The sequence below is a fragment of the Mchenga conophoros genome, linkage group LG7 (assembly GCF_057382185.1).
Source record: "Mchenga conophoros isolate Kocher_MC1m ecotype Shallow Benthic linkage group LG7, M_conophoros_male_GT1.1, whole genome shotgun sequence".
Classification (NCBI taxonomy): Eukaryota; Metazoa; Chordata; class Actinopteri; order Cichliformes; family Cichlidae; genus Mchenga; species Mchenga conophoros.
Window position 1 is genome coordinate 55,516,239 of NC_140532.1, and position 22,705 is coordinate 55,538,943.

The window sequence follows — 22,705 nt, forward strand, 5'->3', positions numbered from 1 at the left end:
TCGCAAAAGGGATGAGTTTATGGTCTGAAACACAGCTTTGGTTCTTCAGCAGCTCAGGTTGAGCGGTTTGGAGACAAAGTTAGAGAGTGAGACATTTAGAACATGTGTCAAGGAGAGAGACTGAATATATTACACACATAGGATGCTGAAGATGGAGCTGCCGGGCAGGAAGAAATGAGAGGGACCTGAAGGAAGTTCATGGATGTAGTGAAGGGCATGCAGCTGGTTGGTGTGACAGAGGAGGATGCAAGTGATAGGGTGAGATGCAAGCAGATCTCTAAAGGAAGCAGTCGAAAAAAGAGGAAGATGATTTTGGCTTTAGACTGACTGGCTTTGACATGGTTCTTGTTAGTTATTACCTGTGACTTGACTTGGAAAGTGTCTAAATCATCCTGGGATTAGATTTTTGAGTTCTTGATCTTCACTTGAGACCAAAGTTCAAATTCCAGACTCGCCTCTCTCCACTTTGGTCTTGACCACAATAAAAAGATGGGTAATACCCACTGTGACATCATCCACTGGTTAGTGAAGTCCTGTTTGAAGTGTCAAGTTGAGTGATTTTGCTGTCACCATTTGGATGTTTTGAAACGCGATCAGATGAGCGAAGAACCGATTTGACTGAGAAATTGGGGGACACTGGTCGTTTGCAGGCTAGCGTCTTGTTTGACTCTAAATGGGAACTATAATTTAAAAAGTGAACATCATGTTGCATTCAGTAAGACTTCAAACAAGCAACTAAGGGCACAAACTCTCGAGGAAAGTGTTTTCTGTTTACTGAACCAACACCAGCTTTTCCATGTGCCTTCTTTATTCTGTGTTTCGTATGTGTGCCCACCATAATGACAAGTAGCAACTTGTTTATAAAGACATTTAATATTCTTGAAACGTAAAAAAAAATGTATGCCTTGTGTTTGTTTTGCGATGAAGCCAGTGGAGCCAAATGTCTGTTCAAACTATTCTCTTCTTGTTTGTAATGGATGACTTTTTTCTTTGGGCCTGCCACTCTGGGATTCTTCTCGTCTGTTAACAAGTGTATTCCTTTTATAACAGATGTATACGTTGAGTTTATGATCTCAAAACTGTATTTCTCCATTTACAGTGATGAATTACGGAAAGAGGCGCGACAGTTGAAGAAAGAACTGCAGGCCATAAAGCAAAGAAAAGAAGAAAGTTCAAAACCTGCAAAAGATGAAGTCAAGGAGGGTATGTGTGCAAATGTTTAATCCCCTACATGCACTCTTAAGTGTCCTGGTGTAACCCATTATATTTTACATTTATTGGTGGCAGATGATATAGTGGGTGTATATTATATGTATATAATATATATTTATAGGTTTAGGGGTTTTTTTTAATGATCTTTAAAAGTAGATTTAAGTGTGAAGTAAGTCTCTAGGAGGGTGGTCTGTGCTACATTCTCTGCTAATGGACACTGAGACAGGCAACCCTCTGATTTTGTCAATTAGTTGCAGACGTCTATTTCCCCCCCACCACCTAAACGGCCTGCATTTTTGTGTTGAAGCTTTCTGAAAATTGCATGGGTAAAAATTGTTGAGTGGCCGCCATGGTTGCACATCAAACCCAATGTGTTTGTTAGTTTGCAGCTTTGGCCCAACTAAATTCTGTACAAATCTGCCCCCAAATCTCCTCTGGTCTTCACCACACTCCAGTCTGTCATAATGCCGTCAATCACTGGATTTTTGCTGACGCTGAAACGCATTTTTGAGAATTACAAAAACCACTCAGACACAGAGGTTAGCCTGAGGTTGTGTGTGTTGTTGTGCAACAAAACAAAGTGGTTTACAGGGGGTGTCTGCAGGGAGCAGCCTAAGTGTGGGATTACCACCAGCCAAAATTTACAAAAGTCCACGAAGAGCTCAAACATTGTTTTTGTCTCCACAAACACTGATGGAGTCATGCTTTTAAGTAGAAACACAGACCCTAATGTTTATTTGCTGCCAATTGGCGGCATGATTTTAGATTAAAGAGGACAAGATCCAGTCACTATGTTGTACTCCAATACTATCATTAACTACAATTCTTTTGCTCTCTCTAAATTTGAGTTGTTCTCAATTATATCTCTGTTCTAACACTCAAGAAGACGTAGTCTCTAAAAAAAAAATCCACTTATTGATTCAGGTGTTGAGACGGTAGCAGCCTTGCATTGTTATACCTGATGGCGAGTAGCCTAAGCTCCTCTATTATCTTACAAGGTATTTAAATTCAGCCAGGGGCCTTTGTTTTGTTCTTTCCTGTCAGCTTAGCCAGAGGCAGGGGTTTCTTTTAAAGAGTTCCTCGTTACATTTTTGTGTTGGAAACAAAAGTTAATTCCATTAAATGGAATGGATAGATGTCACGGCCCAATGGCCGCTGCAGGGGAGACGGATGTCTGCTTAAATGCAGTAAATCTTGTAACTCCACTCAGCCACAGACGAGCACTGTGGTGAGGTTTTTGTTTTATCTCATCTCACTGGAGAAGCTGTGCGGCAATAAGGGCTACACACACACACACACACACACACACACACACACACACACACACACACACACAGAAACAATGCCATCCCTTTAAGCTAAAAATTTTCTCCTGATTCTGCTTTGACCACTTTGTTAAGGTCAGCGTCTGGTGCCATTCGCTCACATGTCTCTTTAATTGGTCAGTGCTGACTCAGTGAACACATGATGCTTGTTTGAATTATTTTGCATCTGTAACAAATCATTGGGGGGGTTGTCATATAATCCACTAGATATGTTCTTGGTAAATTATGTCATCTGAGATATGGCAAAACAGGAAAGTCATGATGGCATCTCCAAATTCCCATTTTCTGCAGCTGACAGTGGAAAGTCCTAGAGATGATCAGTTTACTATCACTTACAAGGCAGTTAAGATTATCAAAGATTATTCTACTGCAAGTAATTGAATACTTGAAATAACATAAAAATAAATAAAAATAATAATAATAATAATAGTAATTTATTGTGCCTGCACTAAAATATTCTTAAATGCATATTCTTCAGCCTGTAATATACCATCAGTGTGTATATGATTCTTGATCTGCATGCCTGCCTGATGTCATTCTGTGTCCATTCATTATCCTCACTCACCGTTGTGCCTGGCATTAAACTTGATTGGCCTGAAATGCAAACCGTCTCTTCAGAATTCACCTTTAACACACAGTTTAGTTCATCACAATCATCACTTCAGTTTTCTCTTCAGCTTTCACAGAAATTATAGCATGTTCCTGCAGTCTGGATTTCTCTTTCTTGGCATGACCACTGGGTACCAGAGCCAAAAATAAGAGAGGCATTCTGAAACTACTGTCCATTCAAAACCCTCTAAAATGATGTGGCAGCATACTGTATCCCACTTAGATATTATACAGGTCTGCGTGTGTATTCCTGGCATTGTATTACACTGGTGGCTTGTCAGTCATGTTGTTCATTTTTAGGACATGTATCAATTGAATGCTATATGAAATGCCAAATACTGTGATTGGAATTATTATTTTAACTGCTCAGCAGATCAACTGGGAGTCTTAGACCAGCTTGATTGTTTTTTTTCAAAACACATCTCTGGTATTTTCATCCACTTTAAACCCTCAAAAGCACTGCTCAGATAAAATAAGGTAACTTATTGCCTTGTTTTTTTTCTTTTTTTAGTCAGATATTTTCCTAATTTGATAGCATGCGATCAAATTAGATGTTTTTACTGTTTGATTACAGTAAAAACATCTATTATGTCATCTCAATGACACCCAGGAAGCAAGTACAAGTACAACATGGTGACCAGAGGACACAGAAAACTGATAACATTCAGTGACAACGGGCAACATAACCACTAGAAACATTATGTTGCCACTTAAACATTTCTCTGCTTTGAGGCAAGCAATTGAACCTACTGCCAATTAGAGGGTTACCTAGGCAACTCGAGACAAAAATGTTCGCTAGCAACCAGCAGGTACAGAGCAATGCAAGTCAGGGAATTGAATCTGAATTGCCAACGACTCTGAAACCTGCCAGTAGGGGACATATGATAGAGTAGTATAAATTAGAGGCTTACCTAGGCAACAGGAGCCTGGGATGTCCACTAGTTACCAATCATCAGCTACAAAGTGATGCAAGTAAATCACAAGCACATCATTTCTTGCATGTAGTCTCAATGATGGAGTCCCTTTAGTTTTCGTAATGTCTTGCTTATTTTGTTTATGAATCACAAAAGGCAGTATATCACTGAATTGTGGTTACTTTAGTAAGGCATGTGTCATGCATCTATACAACAGCAACACAAAGCCATCTAAAAATTCATTTCAGAGAGGTTTTTTTGTGTTTCTTTTTAAACAATCAGCAGAGCAGCTTTTAAGTTTACACAGTTTACTCAGTTTAACTACCTGTATTTATTACTTCTTATTGTGCCACTTGGACTTTGTTAAAAACTCCTGATTGTTTAACAGAGAATGGGGAAAACTTGATCCTGTAAAAGGGGCGTTTGTCGTCCACAACACACCTCGGTTGCTATAACAGCAGCTTGATTTGTAGCTCTCTAGATCCCAGGTGACAGGAAAGGGGAGGAATATAATTTAAAATGTCATCAAACTCAGGGATAGTCAGTGACAACAGCTGGAGAAGGGATGTGTGTTCTTCGCGCATGACCTCAGGGCATCATCAGTCAGCATCCGGCATGTCATAGGTTGCAGCAGAGGTGACTGGGCAAGAGATGGAGGAAGATCACGTGTTTGTGTCATAAATCAAGTCAGAAAAAGGGCTGCCCCTCTAAGCAGCACAACAGACTTCAGTAATGACACCAGTCAAGTGGGGGAAAGTGTTATACTTTGATTTTTTCCCCCCTTTTTTGTGATCTGTGTGCATTTGGTTTGGAAATTAAGTGATTTCTTATTTGGCGTTATTTGCAAAGGATCCACCAGAATTTCACTCACCAAAACTGAAGCACTCACTTCTTGAATCAGCTGTACTGTACCACGAAGCAAGTTACATTATTCAGTTCAGTTTTTGTTTGTATAGCACCAAATCACAACAACAGTTACTTCAAGGTGCTTTATATTGTAAAGTAAAGAGAGAAACATCAGACAACTCCCTTTGAGCAGTTGGTGACAGTGGGAAGGAAAAACTCCCTTTTAACAAGATAAAACCTCCGGCAGACCCAGGCCCAGGGAGGGCGATGTCTTAACATTTGGTTTGGAGCAACTCCTTCTAATTTTCTTAAAGTGCATAATGAATTATTGTTTAAAGACACACAAATAGTTTTTTTTTCTTTTTCTTTTTGTAGTTATAACACATTTGTATTTGTCTTTTATTCAAACCAAGATTGACCAATGACTTACATGAAACATGACCTGTCCAGTTTGTTATTCTATTTTTTTTAATCATATCCTCCTGAGAACCAAGGAAAAGGGAATCTCCCCATTGCACTTTTTTGTGATTTCTTTCTTCTTTTACAGCTAAAAGACGCCACTCAAACACATGCGATATCAATGGAAAGCTCCTCTATTTAGTACTTTAGGACTTAGTAGGTTACCTGAAATAAGTCAAAAGATATAGACCAAAAACAAATATCCATTACAGAGGACATAAATGAACAGCCTGGTTCTCAGGAGGATATTTAAGGGTTTCAGTTGGTATAGTCTCTAGTTAGTTGTGCATGCTTGGGTCATTTAAACAAGCTTTTCAGTAAGGTCTGGTTCATATGCCTGCCTTAAGTTCTTTGTTGTTCTGTTAGTTTATTTTGGGAAATATGTTGTCTCATGAACTCATAAAATAGCAGCTCTCTCCTAAATGACAAGCAGGGGCCTCGTGTGTTTTCTCTGTTGCATCATTTATTTAGTGCAGCTGAATATGTCAGAGCATCCAGTCAGGAGTGGCACAGCTTGGCGAGTGAGGTGACGGTGATCTGGGGCTTGTGTCTGTGTGTGACATCACATTTTGTTGTGGAAAGAAAGTGCTCAGACAGCCAGCAGACTGTGCTCACTGTCTGCCACTCTGTGACTTCACAGACTGTACGCCTGAACTCTGAGATTTACAGAAGCACATTAACTGCATGAGACACCGATGTCAGCACGCTGATTGTCTCTCCTTCTATTCACGATGAGAGAATTTTTCACACATACTGCAGAGAGGACAGTTTGGTGGAAAAGTATTCCCAGCATACTGTGATTTTACCCTCTCTGTCTGTACTTTGTGACACACACAGCTCATACAGTACATCTGTTGCATTAGACGGCTACAGTCTAGTTTCCTTCCTTTTATTTGTATTAGAGATGAAACTAAGGAATATCTTCATTATCAGTTAGTTCAGTTGGTTGTGCTCTCACTTATATTTTATGTCTGTAAATTAGACAAAACATAGAACATACAGTGGGGCAAAAAAGTATTTAGTCAGCCACCGATTGTGCAAGTTCCCCCACTTAAAATGATGACAGAGGTCAGTAATTTGCACCAGAGGTACACTTCAACTGTGAGAGACAGAATGTGAAAAAAAATCCATGAATTCACATGGTAGGATTTGTAAAGAATTTATTCGTAAATCAGGGTGGAAAATAAGTATTTGGTCACCTCAAACAAGGAAAATCTCTGGCTCTCACAGACCTGTAACGTCTCCTGTAAGAAGCTTTTCTGTCCCCCACTCGTTACCTGTATGAATGGCACCTGTTTGAACTCATCATCTGTATAAAAGACACCTGTCCACAGCCTCAAACAGTCAGACTCCAAACTCCGCCATGGCCAAGACCAAAGAGCTTTGGAAGGACACCAGGAAAAGTATTGTAGACCTGCACCAGACTGGGAAGAGTGAATCTACAATAGGCAAGCAGCTTGGTGTGAAAAAATCAACTGTGGGAGCAATCATCAGAAAATGGAAGACATACAAGACCACTGATAATCTCCCTCGATCTGGGGCTCCACGCAAGATCTCATCCCGTGGGGTCAAAATGATCATGAGAACGGTGAGCAAAGATCCCAAAACCACAAGGGGGGACCTGGTGAATGACCTGCAGAGAGCTGGGACCAAAGTAACAAAGGTCACCATCAGTAACACACTACAACGGCAGGGAATCAAATCCCGCAGTGCCAGACGTGTTCCCCTGCTGAAGCCAGTGCATGTCCAGGCCCGTCTGAAGTTTGCCAGAGAGCACATGGATGATACAGCAGAGGATTGGGAGAATGTCATGTGGTCAGATGAAACCAAAGTAGAACTTTTTGGTATAAACTCAACTCGTCGTGTTTGGAGGACGAAGAATACTGAGTTGCATCCCAAGAACACCATACCTACTGTGAAGCATGGGGGTGGAAACATCATGCTATGGGGTTGTTTTTCTGCCAAGGGGACAGGACGACTGATCCGTGTTAAGGACAGAATGAATGGGGCCATGTATCGTGAGATTTTGAGCCAAAACCTCCTTCCATCAGTGAGAACTTTGAAGATGAAACGAGGCTGGGTCTTCCAACATGACAATGATCCAAAACACACCGCCCGGGCAACAAAGGAGTGGCTCCGTAAGAAGCATTTGAAAGTCCTGGAGTGGCCTAGCCAGTCTCCAGACCTCAACCCCATAGAAAATCTGTGGCGGGAGTTGAAAGTCCGTGTTGCTCGGCGACAGCCCCAAAACATCACTGCTCTCGAGAAGATCTGCATGGAGGAATGGGCCAAAATACCAGCTACTGTGTGTGCAAACCTGGTAAAGACCTATAGTAAACGTTTGACCTCTGTTATTGCCAACAAAGGTTATGTTACAAAGTATTGAGTTGTATTTTTGTTATTGACCAAATACTTATTTTCCACCCTGATTTACGAATAAATTCTTTACAAATCCTACCATGTGGATTCATAGATTTTTTTTTCACATTCTGTCTCTCACAGTTGAAGTGTACCTCTGGTGCAAATTACTGACCTCTGTCATCATTTTAGGTGGGGGAACTTGCACAATCGGTGGCTGACTAAATACTTTTTTGCCCCACTGTATAAAGAAGTAAAAATCCAGGGTGGCATCTTTATACACCATTTTTGGTGCTGTTTTGTCTGACTTGCAGTCTAAAACTGCTTCAGTTTTCAGAAGATTATGAAAAATAAAAATATTTACATTTAAGAAGCTTTATTAAGTGGGTTTTTTTTTTCAGTTCATGGGTTTTGTCCAGCCGGTGATGTGAAACAGAAAAAAGCAAAAAAGAATGAATCAACAACATGATTAATCCTCTTCTTTTCAGGTGCAGCTTTATTTCCACATTAGAGATCAGTGATGATTAGCTAAAGAATCTCCGGCTCCTGCAAGTCAAGTTCCACATACGTTATAATTTAGTCTAGTATATTTTGAAGTAGCCTAACAGTTGTATCAGTTTCTGTTTGTAGTCAACAAAGGCTGTTAAGTACAGTCAGTGCAGTATTTCGACATTTATAGTTTTCATTATCAACTGGAGGATACGCTAATAATAAAACAACAAAATAATGAGTCTCTTTGTCTTATTTGAATTCAAAAGTTTAAAAAGAGCTTTTGATCTTCAAATAAACTGCTTAATTTAAAAAATAATTTTAAAATGTACTCCTGTTCAGTCCTTTCAAACAGGTTCAGACACTTGGAGATTGTGCAAACCACTATTTTCCTTACATTTGTCACCTTCTATAATCATTAAAAAATAATAATAATAATAGATTTTTTTTAATTCCTTGATAATATTTCAGTAGGACCAGTTAAGTGACATTCACTCCTCTCAAATCAGCTGAATGTGGTTCACACTTGCTCTAATCTGTGCTAAAATTTAACTGACTCGGTTAAATCTTAAGGCTTGTTACATATGTCATCTTTGATCAGGAAAAAAATAAGGGATGATTATTTAATTCCTTCTTTGTGATGGTGAGCAATAGCATGGATACGTACAGAGCATGACAGTCTGAGATGGACGGACTATCTTTTCAGTTTTCTGGTAATCATGGTCATGGAGCATGTACAGCAGCATCTGTGAAGGCTTTTCCTTTTATGTTTTCTTGCTGCTCTTGTTCTGTGTTTTTTTTTTTTTTTTTTTTTTTTTTTTTTACCTGTCGTTTGTTAAGTAGCAGTTAATTACACTTAAAACTGAACATCTAAAAATAAATATTTATTCATTTATTTTAAATCTGGTAAAACATCCCTGAATTCTGTTCAGTTTAGGAACAGTTTCACAAGTGGTCAAAAAGAGGAAAACAAAGACTATTATTAAAAACCTCTCCAGTTATCTTTGCATGAACCAGTTTGAATTTTAGACCATCCAAATAATGTAATTTTGTAAAAGTTAAAACTTCTTGGCCGGCTTTCATTCTGGCTCCCTCAGGCCAGAGTCGCTCATCCAAACAAGCTCAAACTTGGCAGTGCACTTAACTCATTTCCTTGGCAACACAGCCTGCAAGCTTGAAGTGGTTTGGATAAACAGTTGTTGAGATAGGTAAAGAACAGTTGGAAGTACGGACATGCAGAGATTTCTCAAGTTGTTAGTTAAGATTTGTCTGATTTCTTGCTTTGCTGCTATAACAGCTGTCTACTTTGTCTCTTTTGACTCTCTAAAGTGGAGAAAAAGTCAACCAGTGAAGCTGTGGCTGAGTACTTGGAGGGAAGAAAGAAATATGAAGGGCTCAAGAACCGAAAACTGAAAAAAGGCTCAAGCAGAGAAGAACAGGCAAGAGGGCACAATTTGTTGCACTAAATTACTGAAATTGAAATAGACTGTAAATTCTGTAGTTGTTAACGTGTGTTTTAATGATGTCTGATCTTTACGGTAGACGCTGGCCCTGCTCAACAGCTTCAAGTCCAAGCTGTCATCGGCCATCACTGAGGGTCCACAGGAGGACATGGAGGAGCTGGCAGAGGATGATGACAAAGGATGGTCAGTGAGCTTGACACTATTCGAGATAAATGAGCGGGATATTTTCATTTTCTTCTTTCATGGTCATCTTTTAGGAAAGAATCCAGACATTGTTCATTTATTTCAATTTATGCAACTGAATAAAGCAAAGTCAAGCATGATCATGAGCCTATCCCACCTGTCTTAGGGTGAGAGGCAGGATACACCCTGGACAGGTCGCCAGTCTGTCACAGGGCTACCATTCGCACTCACATTTACTCCCGCATTGGGCAATTTAGTGTTTCCAATTAACCTAACCCCGCTAACTGCATGTTTTTGGACTGTGGGAGGAAGCTGAAGTACCTGGAGAGAACCCACACAAGCATGGGGAGAACATGCAAACTCCACACAGAAGGACCCTGGCCTGACACAATTATGTTAAAAATGACTATTTAGTTCTTTAAAATTTGAAGACATTTAAAAGATTAAATGGAAGACGGTTAAATTTTCATTTAAATGTTGCTTTTGGTTATTTTTTTAGTTAAAACTTGCTGATTATAGTGTTATACTCATAGACAGTAATAAAGTAATATGATGTCAGCCACTGGTGTCTGGATTCCCATTTTTCGAGATTACCGTTTTCCGCCATCAACATCTTGGTTGCAAGAAAAACTGATGTAACAAGAAGAGGTGGGTCTGAGTGTAAAACCACTGACTCATCGGCAGATGGTTTGTGACTGACAAGTCAATGAGCAAAACATGGTATGAGCAAAAAGGTCAACAAAGAAAGCCTTGTCTCCGCCCACCCCCATAGATTTCTATGGAGGGAAAAGGCTCGGGCTGGACGTTTGCAACCCCAGCTATCGCCATCTGGTGGCTTTAAGACAGAATGCAGTTTTTAAGGCACTTCCGCAGTGGCTTCATTTTTCTGACAGGGAATCTTTGTCCATGTTTTTCGTTTTCTCTGGTTAGACTACTTTAATATAATGAACAAACTTACTTGTCCAACTGTTAACAGAAATGCTGATTCTATATCAAGAAAAGAAAAGTACCACATCATTGGTCTATAACTTAAATTCACTGTTCACTGCAGTCAATAATAGTAGAAACTCTGAGCAATACGTGAGCACATCAGTCCTCCCAGAGCCCAAGAAGCAGTCCGGCATACACACCATTTTGTGGACAGTGAAGTTTAAGCATGACAGGCTAACTAGAAAAAAGATGTTTTATTATTTCATTGATATTATGATGACTATCGCTAAAAGACAACATAATATCAGGAGCAACAAACATGAGACACTGGAAAAACAAAATCCTTCCTTGTACAGATGAACCTGAACTCTATAAGATCTAAAGCTCACTCCAAGTTCTGATAAATGTGTGTGAAAGTTCAGGTTGTGTGCTTGTGTATGTGTGTCACGTTGGGATTTCAAGCCACAGCCACCAGATTGGCCATCAGGAAATCAGGCCTGACTGTGTGTTTTCCTCTCATATTCTGTTTTTCACCAAAGATCTCAAAGTCTAACTGCACAGAGTGAGGGTTTGAAATGAATACCATGTGTTTGAACGTGAGCAAAGTGTCTGTGTGCAAGAGATTTAGAATAACAAAATCTGTAGTTCCTATTAGTCTCAAGAAGCCTCCTTGAAGTTCAGTCTAGGTGTGCGTTTGTGTGTCAGCGTGCATATGTGGGGGTCCTAATGAATTTGAGAGAAGCCTTGGCTGGCCTCTCCCGGCTGTAGACACCTCACGGTGTTGCCCCTGCCAGGTATGGTGAGAAAGGAGGGACGGGGCAGTAGCATAGCAGTCCTAGAAAAATACCAGTGGGGAAGTCTGTGCCACTCTAGGAGTACTGCGAACAGAATGTGGGTTACAACAGGTCAGACATTGGAAGTCAAGTCTGGGCCAGAGGAGGTAAACTATTCCATCTGTGTCTGTGTCTCCAAATTCTGACTCCCCCTCCTCCCCCAACTCCTTCTGCTTTGCTAATACACAACCTCAGAGCCCACTCTCTCAAAGCAAAGAGCCCTCCATTGCTTTCACCATTCCTCCATATTCAGTAAATCCCACCCCCTGCTTGAGTAAAAAGAATGCAAGACAAATAAATAGAGGAAAAGCTTCTGTAGACTCGCGTTATGGCAGCACAGCGGTTTTGATAAGCCCCTAACGCTGCCTTTCCACATCATGTTTCAGAGCTGGATGACTCTGAGGCTGTATGACCGGCAGACTGTCATCACAGAGACTGCTAGACAAATTATCAGAGGCGGCATGCTCACGCAGCAGGAGTCCTCAGGGCCTGCCAGAGTCTAACCGTGGCATTCTAGATGAGCTGTCACAACTCCTGCCGATTTCAAATGAACACAGGAGAAAATCCAGATCGCACCAACATACTAAAACACCCTAACCGCACAGACACGTAGAAGAGGTCATGCACGCTAGAACAACCCTTGTTTAAGTTTACAGCATGGAGTTTTGTTTTTTTAATACAGGCATGTGGAAACACACTGAAACAATCTGTTAATCGTGAACTTTGAAGGAAACATTTAAAGATTTTCTTATTTTAGGTATGAACAAAACTACGTTTGCATTTCCTCTGGTTTGCTCTGGTTTCATACGACAAGCATAGCATGAGCTGATTGTAAATAGAATTTGGCGCCACAATTGTTCCACCATGTAATGTTGGTTGGTATTTTTCATCGAAGGATTGACTCAAATAATGCACATAATATGTGTACCAGCTCAAGTTTGGGTTTTCATACATGAATTCAGTTTATTTCCCTAATTAAATCTCAAGTTTTAAACCAGTTTTTGACAGATTTCTAAAAGTTGTGTCGTCGTCTTTTTATGACAGGTTGTCTAATAGATTTTTTAAAAAATTAAATAAAACACTAAAGCACTGTACCTATATGGTGGGTGTGTGTGGTTTATATTTTACTTTCCCTTCCCCCAATTCCAGTACCAGCACCAGGGGGGAGATGGGGGGGTAATAGTTTATAAAGGTATCTGAGTATCACACAACCAGTTCTGAACCAGTTACAGTGTAAAGCCACCTTTGCAGCAACCCTGTGAGGCCATAATTAGGCACAAGTTAACATGCTTAAAGTGATGCTTAAAATGCTTAAAACATTGTAATGATGTACTCTTGTGTGAATTCAGGTTCACAACAACAATTAAGCCAGTCATTTTAGAACTACCAGTTATCCTAAAGGTTAACTGCTGGACAAAGCTGGAGTACCTGGGGATGATGGAGACCATGAAACTCCACAGATAAAGGCCCAAAGCTTACCAGCAGGTTAAAAATGCAAACCTTGCTGCGAGGGAACTGTGCCATTCACTGCCATTGCAGCTATGCTGCAAAACTAACTGGAACCATTACCGATTAAGATAAAAATGTAGTGATTACAGTTTTGCATTTTTGCCTTTTTTACATTTTGAAAAAGACTTGAAGCTGGGAAAATTACTTCTCAGCTCAGGAAATGAGGCTAAGAAGAATGTGAATGCAAGTTAACCATGATTATTATGTCAGTTCTTTGTGTTAGAGTGCTAATGTGTGGGTCTGTGGAAAAACTGTAGCAAAGTTAGAGGACCACCAGAGTCACTAGGGTTAAGCCCCCTTGGACTTCACCTTGGTATTTTTTTTTTTGTTGGGAAATGCCCTCCTCCTTGTATCTGGTTTTTTAGAAAGCCACAGTGAGGGTAAGCCACACTAGGTAAATAAACACAATACTATAGGCTTAATGTCAAAAAACACTGGTGATTTTAGAGCATCTATTTAAGTCATTTTAGCTACCGTTTAAAGAACACTATTATATTGACAAATTAGACTCTTAGTCTTGATTTAACATTTCAACTGGGTTTAAAGGTTTATTAAGTAATCCTTTCAGATCCTTAAATAGATAAAATAATGTTGTAGTTTCAAAATATACGTTGATTAGTGTGTAATTATCTGCCAGAGAGCTCGATTTTGGTTTCATCTGACCAAAGGACGATTGATTGTCAACAGTTTGCACCTTTTCTTTTTTTTTTTTTTTTTTTTTGCCTGTCCCGTTTGGCTCCTTTGCCATCAGAATTGTTGTCTAAAGGCAAAGAAAGATGCCCAACGGATTTACTTTACCAAACTGACCATCCCAGCCTTGCCGTAATGGTCCATTTGATTCACCTTTTATTGTTCATTTTATTTTCACTTACTGAATACGGGACAGACTTGACTGGGGGAAAGAAGGGGAGAAAGAAAGAGGGAAAGAGAAACAGCTGAGAAGAGGGACGGGGGAGAAGGGCAAAAGACAAAAACCAACAGAATGAGCAGAAAAAAAAAGAAGAAGAAAAAATGCATATATCAGTCACCTGCTGAGAAAGAAAAAAGAAAACAAGCAGAAGAGAACAAGAGTAATAGAATAAACAACATCACAATGATATATGGGAATATGACAGTAAATACTAAATATTAAACATTATTGTGCAGCACATAAGATCAACAGAACACAGTGTGCTTTGAGGTAGGAGCCAAAAAGGGTGTAGTTTGTGGGTGTGATCACCCGTGTGTACACCTGTGAGCATGGACGCGCTTGTTTTTTTAAAAGGTTCCTTCATGTAATGATCTGCTAGAGGGTGTGGGGGGGCCACAGCCCCGTTTGCACCTTTTCAACCAGCTTCTTGATCTTGTAATCCATTCCAGTCTTGTGTAGGTCTACAGACTTGTTCCTGCCACCCTCTTTGGTTTTCCCCAATGGTGATGCCATTGCAGCTATGCTATGCAAAACACATTCATACAAGCACTATTTTCTATGCCTAAATGCTTTCTATTTAACATTCACACATTTTCACACTCCAATGATCACATTGGAGTGCAACTAAAGGTTCAGTATCTTGCCCGAAGGACTGAACCACCAACCTTCATATTGGTAGATGACCTCTGTCTACCTCCTGAGCTACAGCCACCTATCAGGAGTATCTGTAATTGATTCTTTCCCACACAGCCACAGAGCCGATCTGCAGGAGCCCAAATTCTAGCTGGGTTGTATGGCATCGAGTAGTTATTTCACTCAATGAAATGTAAATCCATTTATAATTTTTATGTAATATTTTTTTCTGGATTTTTGGTTTATATCCTGTCTCTTTCCATTAAAATGAAGCAACCATAAAAATTAAAGACTGTTAATTTCTTTGTGTGAGCAAGCTTATGAATTCAGCAGGAGATCAAGTAGTTATTTTCCCCTGCTTCAACTAATTATTGGGTTTGTTGTTATGAAACTTCTCAAAGCAAAAGAGAAACTGGCCTCTAGGTAACGGTTCCACAGAGCAGTGATTTAGTGGATCCTGTCCTGCTGTTCTTTGAACTCTCTCCACCTCCTCTCTTTGTCTGATTTAGGATGGCCCATGTTCTGCAGTTTGATGAGCAAAGCAGAAAAGTCAAGGATGCCAACATGCAGGATGAGGACACCTTTGAGATCTATGACCCACGCAACCCCGTTAACAAACGCAGGAGAGAGGAGAGCAAGAAGATCCTGAAAGAAAAGAAGGCCAAGAGGTGAGGTCACAAGGTCATAGGTCGTGCCGAAGCCATGTGACTAAAACCAAAACTGGCCGTACAGCATCCTGGCAGTCTACCTTTTCATTGCTTCAAACCCGGCTTTGTTGAACCATTTCCTGGTGCGAACATTACAAATGAGGATGCTGAGCAGAAAACACGATGTCCCCGTTTTCTGTGAGGAAACGGCTTCTTCACAGCTTCACCTGAACAGTTACTCATCAGGAGAAAAAAAATAGTGAACCTTACATGTAATGTTCATTTATATGACTTTGTATTTTCTGTTTACAGTTAAATGTGAGCCTTTGTTAGAAAAATAAATACCAATCATAAACAGCCTGTAATGACTCTGTTCTGTTTGATTTTAAACAAATGTATCACTAAGGAGCCATTTTTCAGGATAAATTGATACTCTAATGCAGTTTGTGAGGCCTTTCTTGCTTACATGGAAGGGCTATAAAACCTGGTGTATGTGCCCACTCTCTTCTTTCCATCTGGCATCAACTATTCGTGTTTGGACAGCTCATCCATCCTCTGCTTGCACTGGTGCTATGGCTGACTTCCACATTCAAGTGTTTCTTCAGATTTAGTTTGAGCAAATATGCAAGTAAATCTCTTGTGTGGACACCCTACTATTCACTTAGCTTTCAGCCAGTCTGGGACAAGTAAGGCATATAGACCACAAGAATACTTGCACAAAAAATGCTTGCCTAATATCATTTAGGTCAGGGTATGGATACGGAAAAGCTGAGTGTCCTGTGGTTTCTGGCACAAGGATGTTGACAGGCAAGTGTGGCTTCTTTTGGCTTGACGGTGATGGTCTTTGTCATGTTACTCAAGCCTTTCCTAGATAGTTTTTGTGGTGTCTGAACCCGTTATCACTTCTGGGGAACCCTTGTGCAGTCAGGGAAGGTGTTTGATGGTCAGCATCAATGTTTAGGTGAGCGGTACATATCAAATGAATGCTATGACCTTCATGAACCTCAACAGAATATAGTATTGTTATGTAAAACGTTTTAGTCAGTCAGCCTGGCTCTGGATTTAATGTTGAGGCTGATCAACGAATGCACATGCTCCAAATCAGCTATATATTATGGGTCTTTACCATTGGAATGCTGCTTCATGGTTATAGCCAGTTAAAACAGCAGAAAGTACCACATTCTGTGGGTCTTTGGATATGAAAAATGAATGAAAGAATGATTCAAACCCAAGCAACAGGGAGTAACATTTCACAGGTATCCTAATATGCAGATTTCCAAATGCTTTAAGTATGTTTGCATGAATCTGAGTTCAAATAAAATTCATCTATTTTATACTGGGCATTGGTGCAGTCCCTTAGCTCATCCTCTGTCTGGAGAAAAAAAAACATTTTAGCTCCCTTTCCCCCTGTCTTTAAGCCAGCTTTCTTGGCAGCCCTTGCTAACAGAAGATTGGCAAGGAGCAGGTAGAAGGAACAGCAGGTGGGAGGAGCTTCTGTGCTTACAACTAGAGCACCAAAGTGCTCTCACTTACCAATCAAAATCAAGAAGGGGTGGGTCTTAGAATATCAGCTCTCAACAGTTGCAAAGAAGAAACTGATTGTAGTTGTCACTGAGGAGCCAGTAAATTGCAACTTAACACTGAAGAAGTAGCCTAGCAATGATTACAGCGCTTGAGAGAAGCCCTCTAAAACTGAGGTCATGGGGGATTTCAGTTAAAAAATGGCTGGCTGTGGACACAGACCCTAGAATGGACAATTGATACCACACTTTTCCGTAAGACAAATATGAATCTACAGCTGTTAGTGGCTCAGCTTAGCTGGAACTGGCAACACTGTGCCACTAGTCTGGCACAGTCCACAGAGCAGATGTAAAAACATCATTACACATTTAATGAACAGTTACGAGAAGTATTGATTTTCTCAGTGAACTTTCTGCTATGATTGCGTACTTCATAAAATATTAAATAGAAAAACAACTTTTTAATGCTGGGGTAAAAACCAGAGACAGCTCAGTCATCCGAACACATTTCTTTTTCATTGTCCTGCTCGGGTCATCACTGGAGCAGTCAGGGCTTGTTGAAAGCAGAACTGTTCAAACACTTAACCCAAAATGATCAGCTGCCGTGTGCGACCAGGAGCCGCACACTTCTTTTTTAACTGGACTTGGGGGATTATGCTTAAATTTCAATATGAAACGAGACGTACAGTTAATGTTACATTAAGAGGCCAGCTCTGCCCAAGCTGCTGAAAATTTAAAACAGGTGATACAGTGGCCTGACCGACTCTGTGCTTCTGGGTCTTGCTCACGATTAAATGTGCCAGTGTTAATAACTGAGATATTCTGAAATGTAACGAGAGATTCACTTTTTTCTTGAGTATGTCATAAAACAAGCCTTGTAATACTTCCATGCTCTTTCGCTCTAATTTCTAATGGCCACACTGGCCTTGAAGACACTCCTCAGATAAATTAGTTCTTTACAAGGACTCTGCTTGCCAAGTAAATCGGTAATTTATGTTTGAAGGGAAGCCAGAGAGAAAGACAAGGTGGAGAATATTTAACATTTCTCTGCGTCACTGCACCCAACTTCAAGTAGAAAATACCCCTCTTTTGCTCATCATGTGATTCTGGAGGAATGAGATGGGAAGGTAATGGCATTATCATGCTCTTCCACTGCCTTCTCCTTCTGCCCTTGGGTGTATGCATTAAAAATGACAAGCTAATTCTTCTAATGTCTAAAGACATGACTAATTAAATTAAACATTCATTTTGGAACCAGGGCGTTTTGTTCTTCTCTTTCCATGTAACTTGTATTTATGACATTAAAGAAGGGATTTACCGTAAAGCCCATAAGAAAGCAAGGTTCTTTAGATTTCTAGATTGCAAAACCACTGGGGGCATCTGATCAGTCCCAAAAGTCTGTATGGAGTCTTTATTACAATGACAAATCCAGAGTCAGATAAACAGCTATCTCAAGCAATGAAAAGTACAAGGAGACCTGGTCTGGCCCCCTCAGTGCCCTTATCTCAGCTTGATGGAGTCAGTCTGGGATTACATGTGGAGACAAGACAGAAGAACTGTGGCAAGTTGTCTCAGTTGCTTTATCATATGTTGAATAGCTATGCAAGAGAACACATGTGTGTTACTGTGACCATGAGTCCTCCCTCTATAGCTAACTCCTCTGGGTGCAATGGCCAGAAGAAAAATGCAAGATCAAAGAGGAGATGGTTTGTACAGGCACAGCAGAGTGTCATTGTTAAGCTCTGGCAATTCCCAGACGTCCAAGGACAGAGCAGTGAGTTCATTTGTCTCTGCTGTCAGCTTTTTGTCTGCACCTTATTGTTGAAGGACAAATTCAAAATTTTCTCACTCTATCCTAATACAGCGCTTGCATACACATGACTACACTGAAAGATTTGCTGGTGCTCAGACTGCTCTTCTTGTCCATACATCAGATAAAGTCATTTCACTGTCAGTGATGAAAGCTTATGTTGTATCAGGACTCTGCAGTTTAAGTTAGTTTAATTAAACATGTATCATTGAAACGTGGAATATGGAGTTTAGGAACAAATTCTTTCTTCCTCCTCAGACAGGGTTTGCTTGTGAAGGTGAAATAGTGTGATAGTAGATACCAAAATGAAATTTTATCAGATGCATGAATTTAAAAGATAACCAGACAACAGCGCACAGTGCATTGGTTTACAATGCTCAGAAGCAAGATTGTGCACTTTCAGAAAACAATGTTTATTTGTGTAAAATAGTGTTTTGTTAGAATAGAATGTCCTCCATCCAGGATCCTAATTACATAACAGTTATGTTATATTAACAGCCAAATGTCTCTAGCTGTTTAAACTGCAGCATATTAGTTTTTCTAATCAACAACAAACAAATTTGATGTAAAAGAATTTCATTCATTTTGGTTATAGAACTTAAAGGCAGTCACTTCACCACATGTTTCATGCTCAGTAATGCTCAGTGGGATGCAATTTAATATCTATAACCTGGTACTGTGTGATGTTAGAATAATAAGGAAAATGCTGTTTCTGCAGTAAATCAGACACTCCAATTAAACATTATAAATTATGTAATTAATACTGATGTTGTTATAAGCAGAATTTTACTGTTTGGGAAAATGTAATGAAAAGAAGGATGAGCGCAAGTAGCAACCTTTTGAGGTTGTGATATCACAGAGAATCACTTCATCAACACTTGTGAAACAGGACAGCAGGACAGCATTACCCTGTTGTTTAAATATAGTCATGTCCTCTTTTAAGCAAGAAAACAAAATGCCAGTGCCAAAATTGCTAAATTCAAGGCTTAAATAGTAATATCATAGTGCAGCTATGCAAGGTAATAGACATGAGTATGACATCTGGCACAAACCTATTATACTACAGTGGCACTACAGAAAACGGCGACAGGACCAAAACTGTTGTGAGCATGTGCATTGGACTTGTGATCTTGTTGCTTTTGAAATGGTTGCTTGAAAGCATGGGACCACACCTGCAACCACCTGCAGTCAGCTGCCATCCTCAAAGCAACATATGTGCATCAGTTTGCGGTTGAACTAAGTAAAACTGGAAAGAAAGTACAGCAAATCTTTTGCAATTTTTGTTATGTTTCCAAATCTGTTACTGTCTTCATATACAGAACTTCACATTAATTGTTTCCTTTCCATGTCTAGCAAAACCTCAAAGAGTTTAAATATATAGTGATTGCAGTCACTTCGAGTCAGTTTGAAGTTGTTTGGAGATAGGTTGCCTCCTACCAGGCAACCTTAAGACTGAAAGTGGTCGTCCAGAGGTTGAAGGTGTTGCACGCTCAGCCTCTGGTCAATAAGTTGTTTCATCCCAACTATTTGCCGTCAGTCACTGATAGCAAAAAATTCAACACAATCACCAAGCAATTACCAATTGTTCCTAAGAGGTTCCTGTTTTAGCTTTAGTCTAACTGAGCCATTACTGGAATTGATGCTAAAATGTAAAACTATGAATCTATTAATTATTAGCTTTAGCTGTCAACTGAAGTGGTGAACACAATAAATCAGTCAGTACATGAGCAAATTAGAAAGGATTTCTACACTACACAGACAGGAGGAAGAATTACAGTCACCAATAACTCTTTTGATGTACATATGTGCATGTGGGTATTGTTTTAAGGCAGAAAAATGTGAATTGGTATTTTAACATCTGCTGAATCAGGGCTCCTTCTCCTATAATATGCTTTGCTTAGATTAAAGTCCTCATGTCACTGATCATATTTCACAGCTACTTTATAAGATTTATTTTTCATATAGGCCAAGTCTTTCTCTTCCCTATTACAGCGCTTCCTCTCTTTTTTCCCTCTGTATGAACACAATATTCTCAAAAAGTTCTTCTTGTGTTACACCAGACCAAAATTAGCAAGTGCTTTTGTTTTAACATACTAAGCTGATAAAGTAACACAGAGCAGTCTTTGTCTGGCAGTGTTGCTATGTTCTTTTTGTTGCTGGTATATTTATGGATCATAGTTGAGACTACTTAGACACACCTTGAAAATGACATGCCAGAGCAGAGATGCCAGCCAGTGCTGGGTGATGCAGAGAACTGCCCGGGTGTTGGGATATGAGCAATAACATATTCATTTTGCCAAATATTAAGTCCAACAAAGGCCTGCCTGTGAAATTTCCAATACCACAGCAATTGGACAGGGCTGAAAAGGAATGAATGCAATTCTCTAGAAACTGAGTACACTGAAGGACACCAGTGTAAACAATAAATTAAGGCCAAGCCTACAACTACCACCAAGGTTAAACTAAAAAAAAAAAAACCCTCAGAAAAGCTGCGTTTTACCTCAAACTGGAACGAGTCATAGAATTGAGTTACATGGGCATATATACTGACAGAGTACAGGAATATGTAAATATACCTGTATTTTGATAAGTGCCCAGAAATGTATGGCTCACATGGGCCTCAATGTGGTTTGGATTCAGCGCAGACAAGAATTCTATCCAGTCACGGTATACATGAATCCACTGTTTAATGACTGTTTCCTCAGCTTGGCCCCAACATGTGATGCAATCTGACATATTAGAAATAATGGCGTGCATGAATCATCCCAAGGTATTTAAACCCATTCACAATTTCAATCCTCTCACCTTTACTGAAGGTTTCTGCTCTAGCAGGTTGTTGTATTATTCAACCCAACCAATCAGCATTAGATCAATTCAATAGGGAAAAATGAATTTTCCCCAACCGATTGTGAGTGGTTGCTGGTAATTGCTGTGAAATCAGTTACTATTTCCCAGTATTGGTCAGTGACCCCATGGTAACCATTCGTTGCTAAAGAATAACATGTATTCCCTGACCAACTGCATGGCAGTTGTTTGCAGGAGGTTGCTTGCTACTGCCATGTGAAATTGGTTGCAAATCTGTATAAAGCACTGCACCAAAAAACCTACTTATAAATGCTTTGGGCACTAGCAGATTGAAGCGGTTGCCTGTAGTTTGTATGGAAGACACCGACTTGTTTTCCATACAAACCTGGCAACCATCAGTCCCAATAAACAAGTGGTTGCCAGAGAGTCATGGACTAAGATAAGATAAGATAAGATAAGATACCTTTATTAGTCCCACAAGGGGAAATTTCACATAGACTAGTGTCTATGCCTGTGTGACTGAGGCCTGAGGTTTTTTTTAACTCCCACAGTCCCAGATGGATGGATGGATATTTTTTAATTATATTTCTCTAGAAGTGGACATTGCTAAGTTTTTCAAGAAGTCTTACAAGAAGCACAAAGCTTATCCTCAGGCAAAGAAAAAAAAGTTACAAGCTCAGACAGGTTGTCCTTCATCTATATCTCACTGTGACTTTTACAAAAATCACACGGTACTGCTGTTGTTACTTCTGACACATACCGCTCTGTTGAGTTCAGTGCTTATTTGGTTGCTGTGTTACATAACCTAAATGAAGTGTAATCACTTTTGTGCCATGACTATGTGTAGTATGTTTCCCAACTTGTTGTATGTCTTGTTGTGGTTTCTGATGGCCAGGACACTGGAGAACAATTTAATAAAATCAGAAATTATACATTCTGATTGCCTAGGGTTAGAGTTTGGGTTGGGTTTGGAGTCATCACCAATTATGATTTAGACCTCCAAAAGTTTACAGTGGCTCACAGAACCCCATAGAATACTGCAAATCCAAATATTTCCTTCTGCAACTGAAAGTTATGATAGCTGCAGTAGTTTTATGAAAATTGTGTTATCTGCACAATTTTGTTCGTAGGTGTGACTTGTCCTTTTTTTTTTTTTACCATCTTAAAGACAAGAACAAGGGTGGTAATGGACTTCTGTTCTCTTATTATTACAACTTACTGATGAATCTCTTTTTCACTTAATTGAATTG

At 39.7% G+C, this 22,705-nt stretch overlaps 1 protein-coding gene across 1 annotated transcript in view; it reads left to right on the forward strand.

The window, feature by feature from the left end:
- cwc27 (CWC27 spliceosome associated cyclophilin) overlaps positions 1 to 15,946 on the forward strand; it is a 32,006-nt gene extending 16,060 nt beyond the window's left edge. The window contains exons 11-14 of the mRNA XM_085280268.1: positions 1,100 to 1,203; positions 9,542 to 9,651; positions 9,755 to 9,858; positions 15,183 to 15,946. Coding sequence (XP_085136394.1) covers positions 1,100 to 1,203; positions 9,542 to 9,651; positions 9,755 to 9,858; positions 15,183 to 15,345 — 481 coding nt within the window. The 3' untranslated portion in view covers positions 15,346 to 15,946. The remainder of the gene's footprint in view (positions 1 to 1,099; positions 1,204 to 9,541; positions 9,652 to 9,754; positions 9,859 to 15,182) is intronic.
- The last annotated feature ends 6,759 nt before the right edge of the window (positions 15,947 to 22,705 follow it).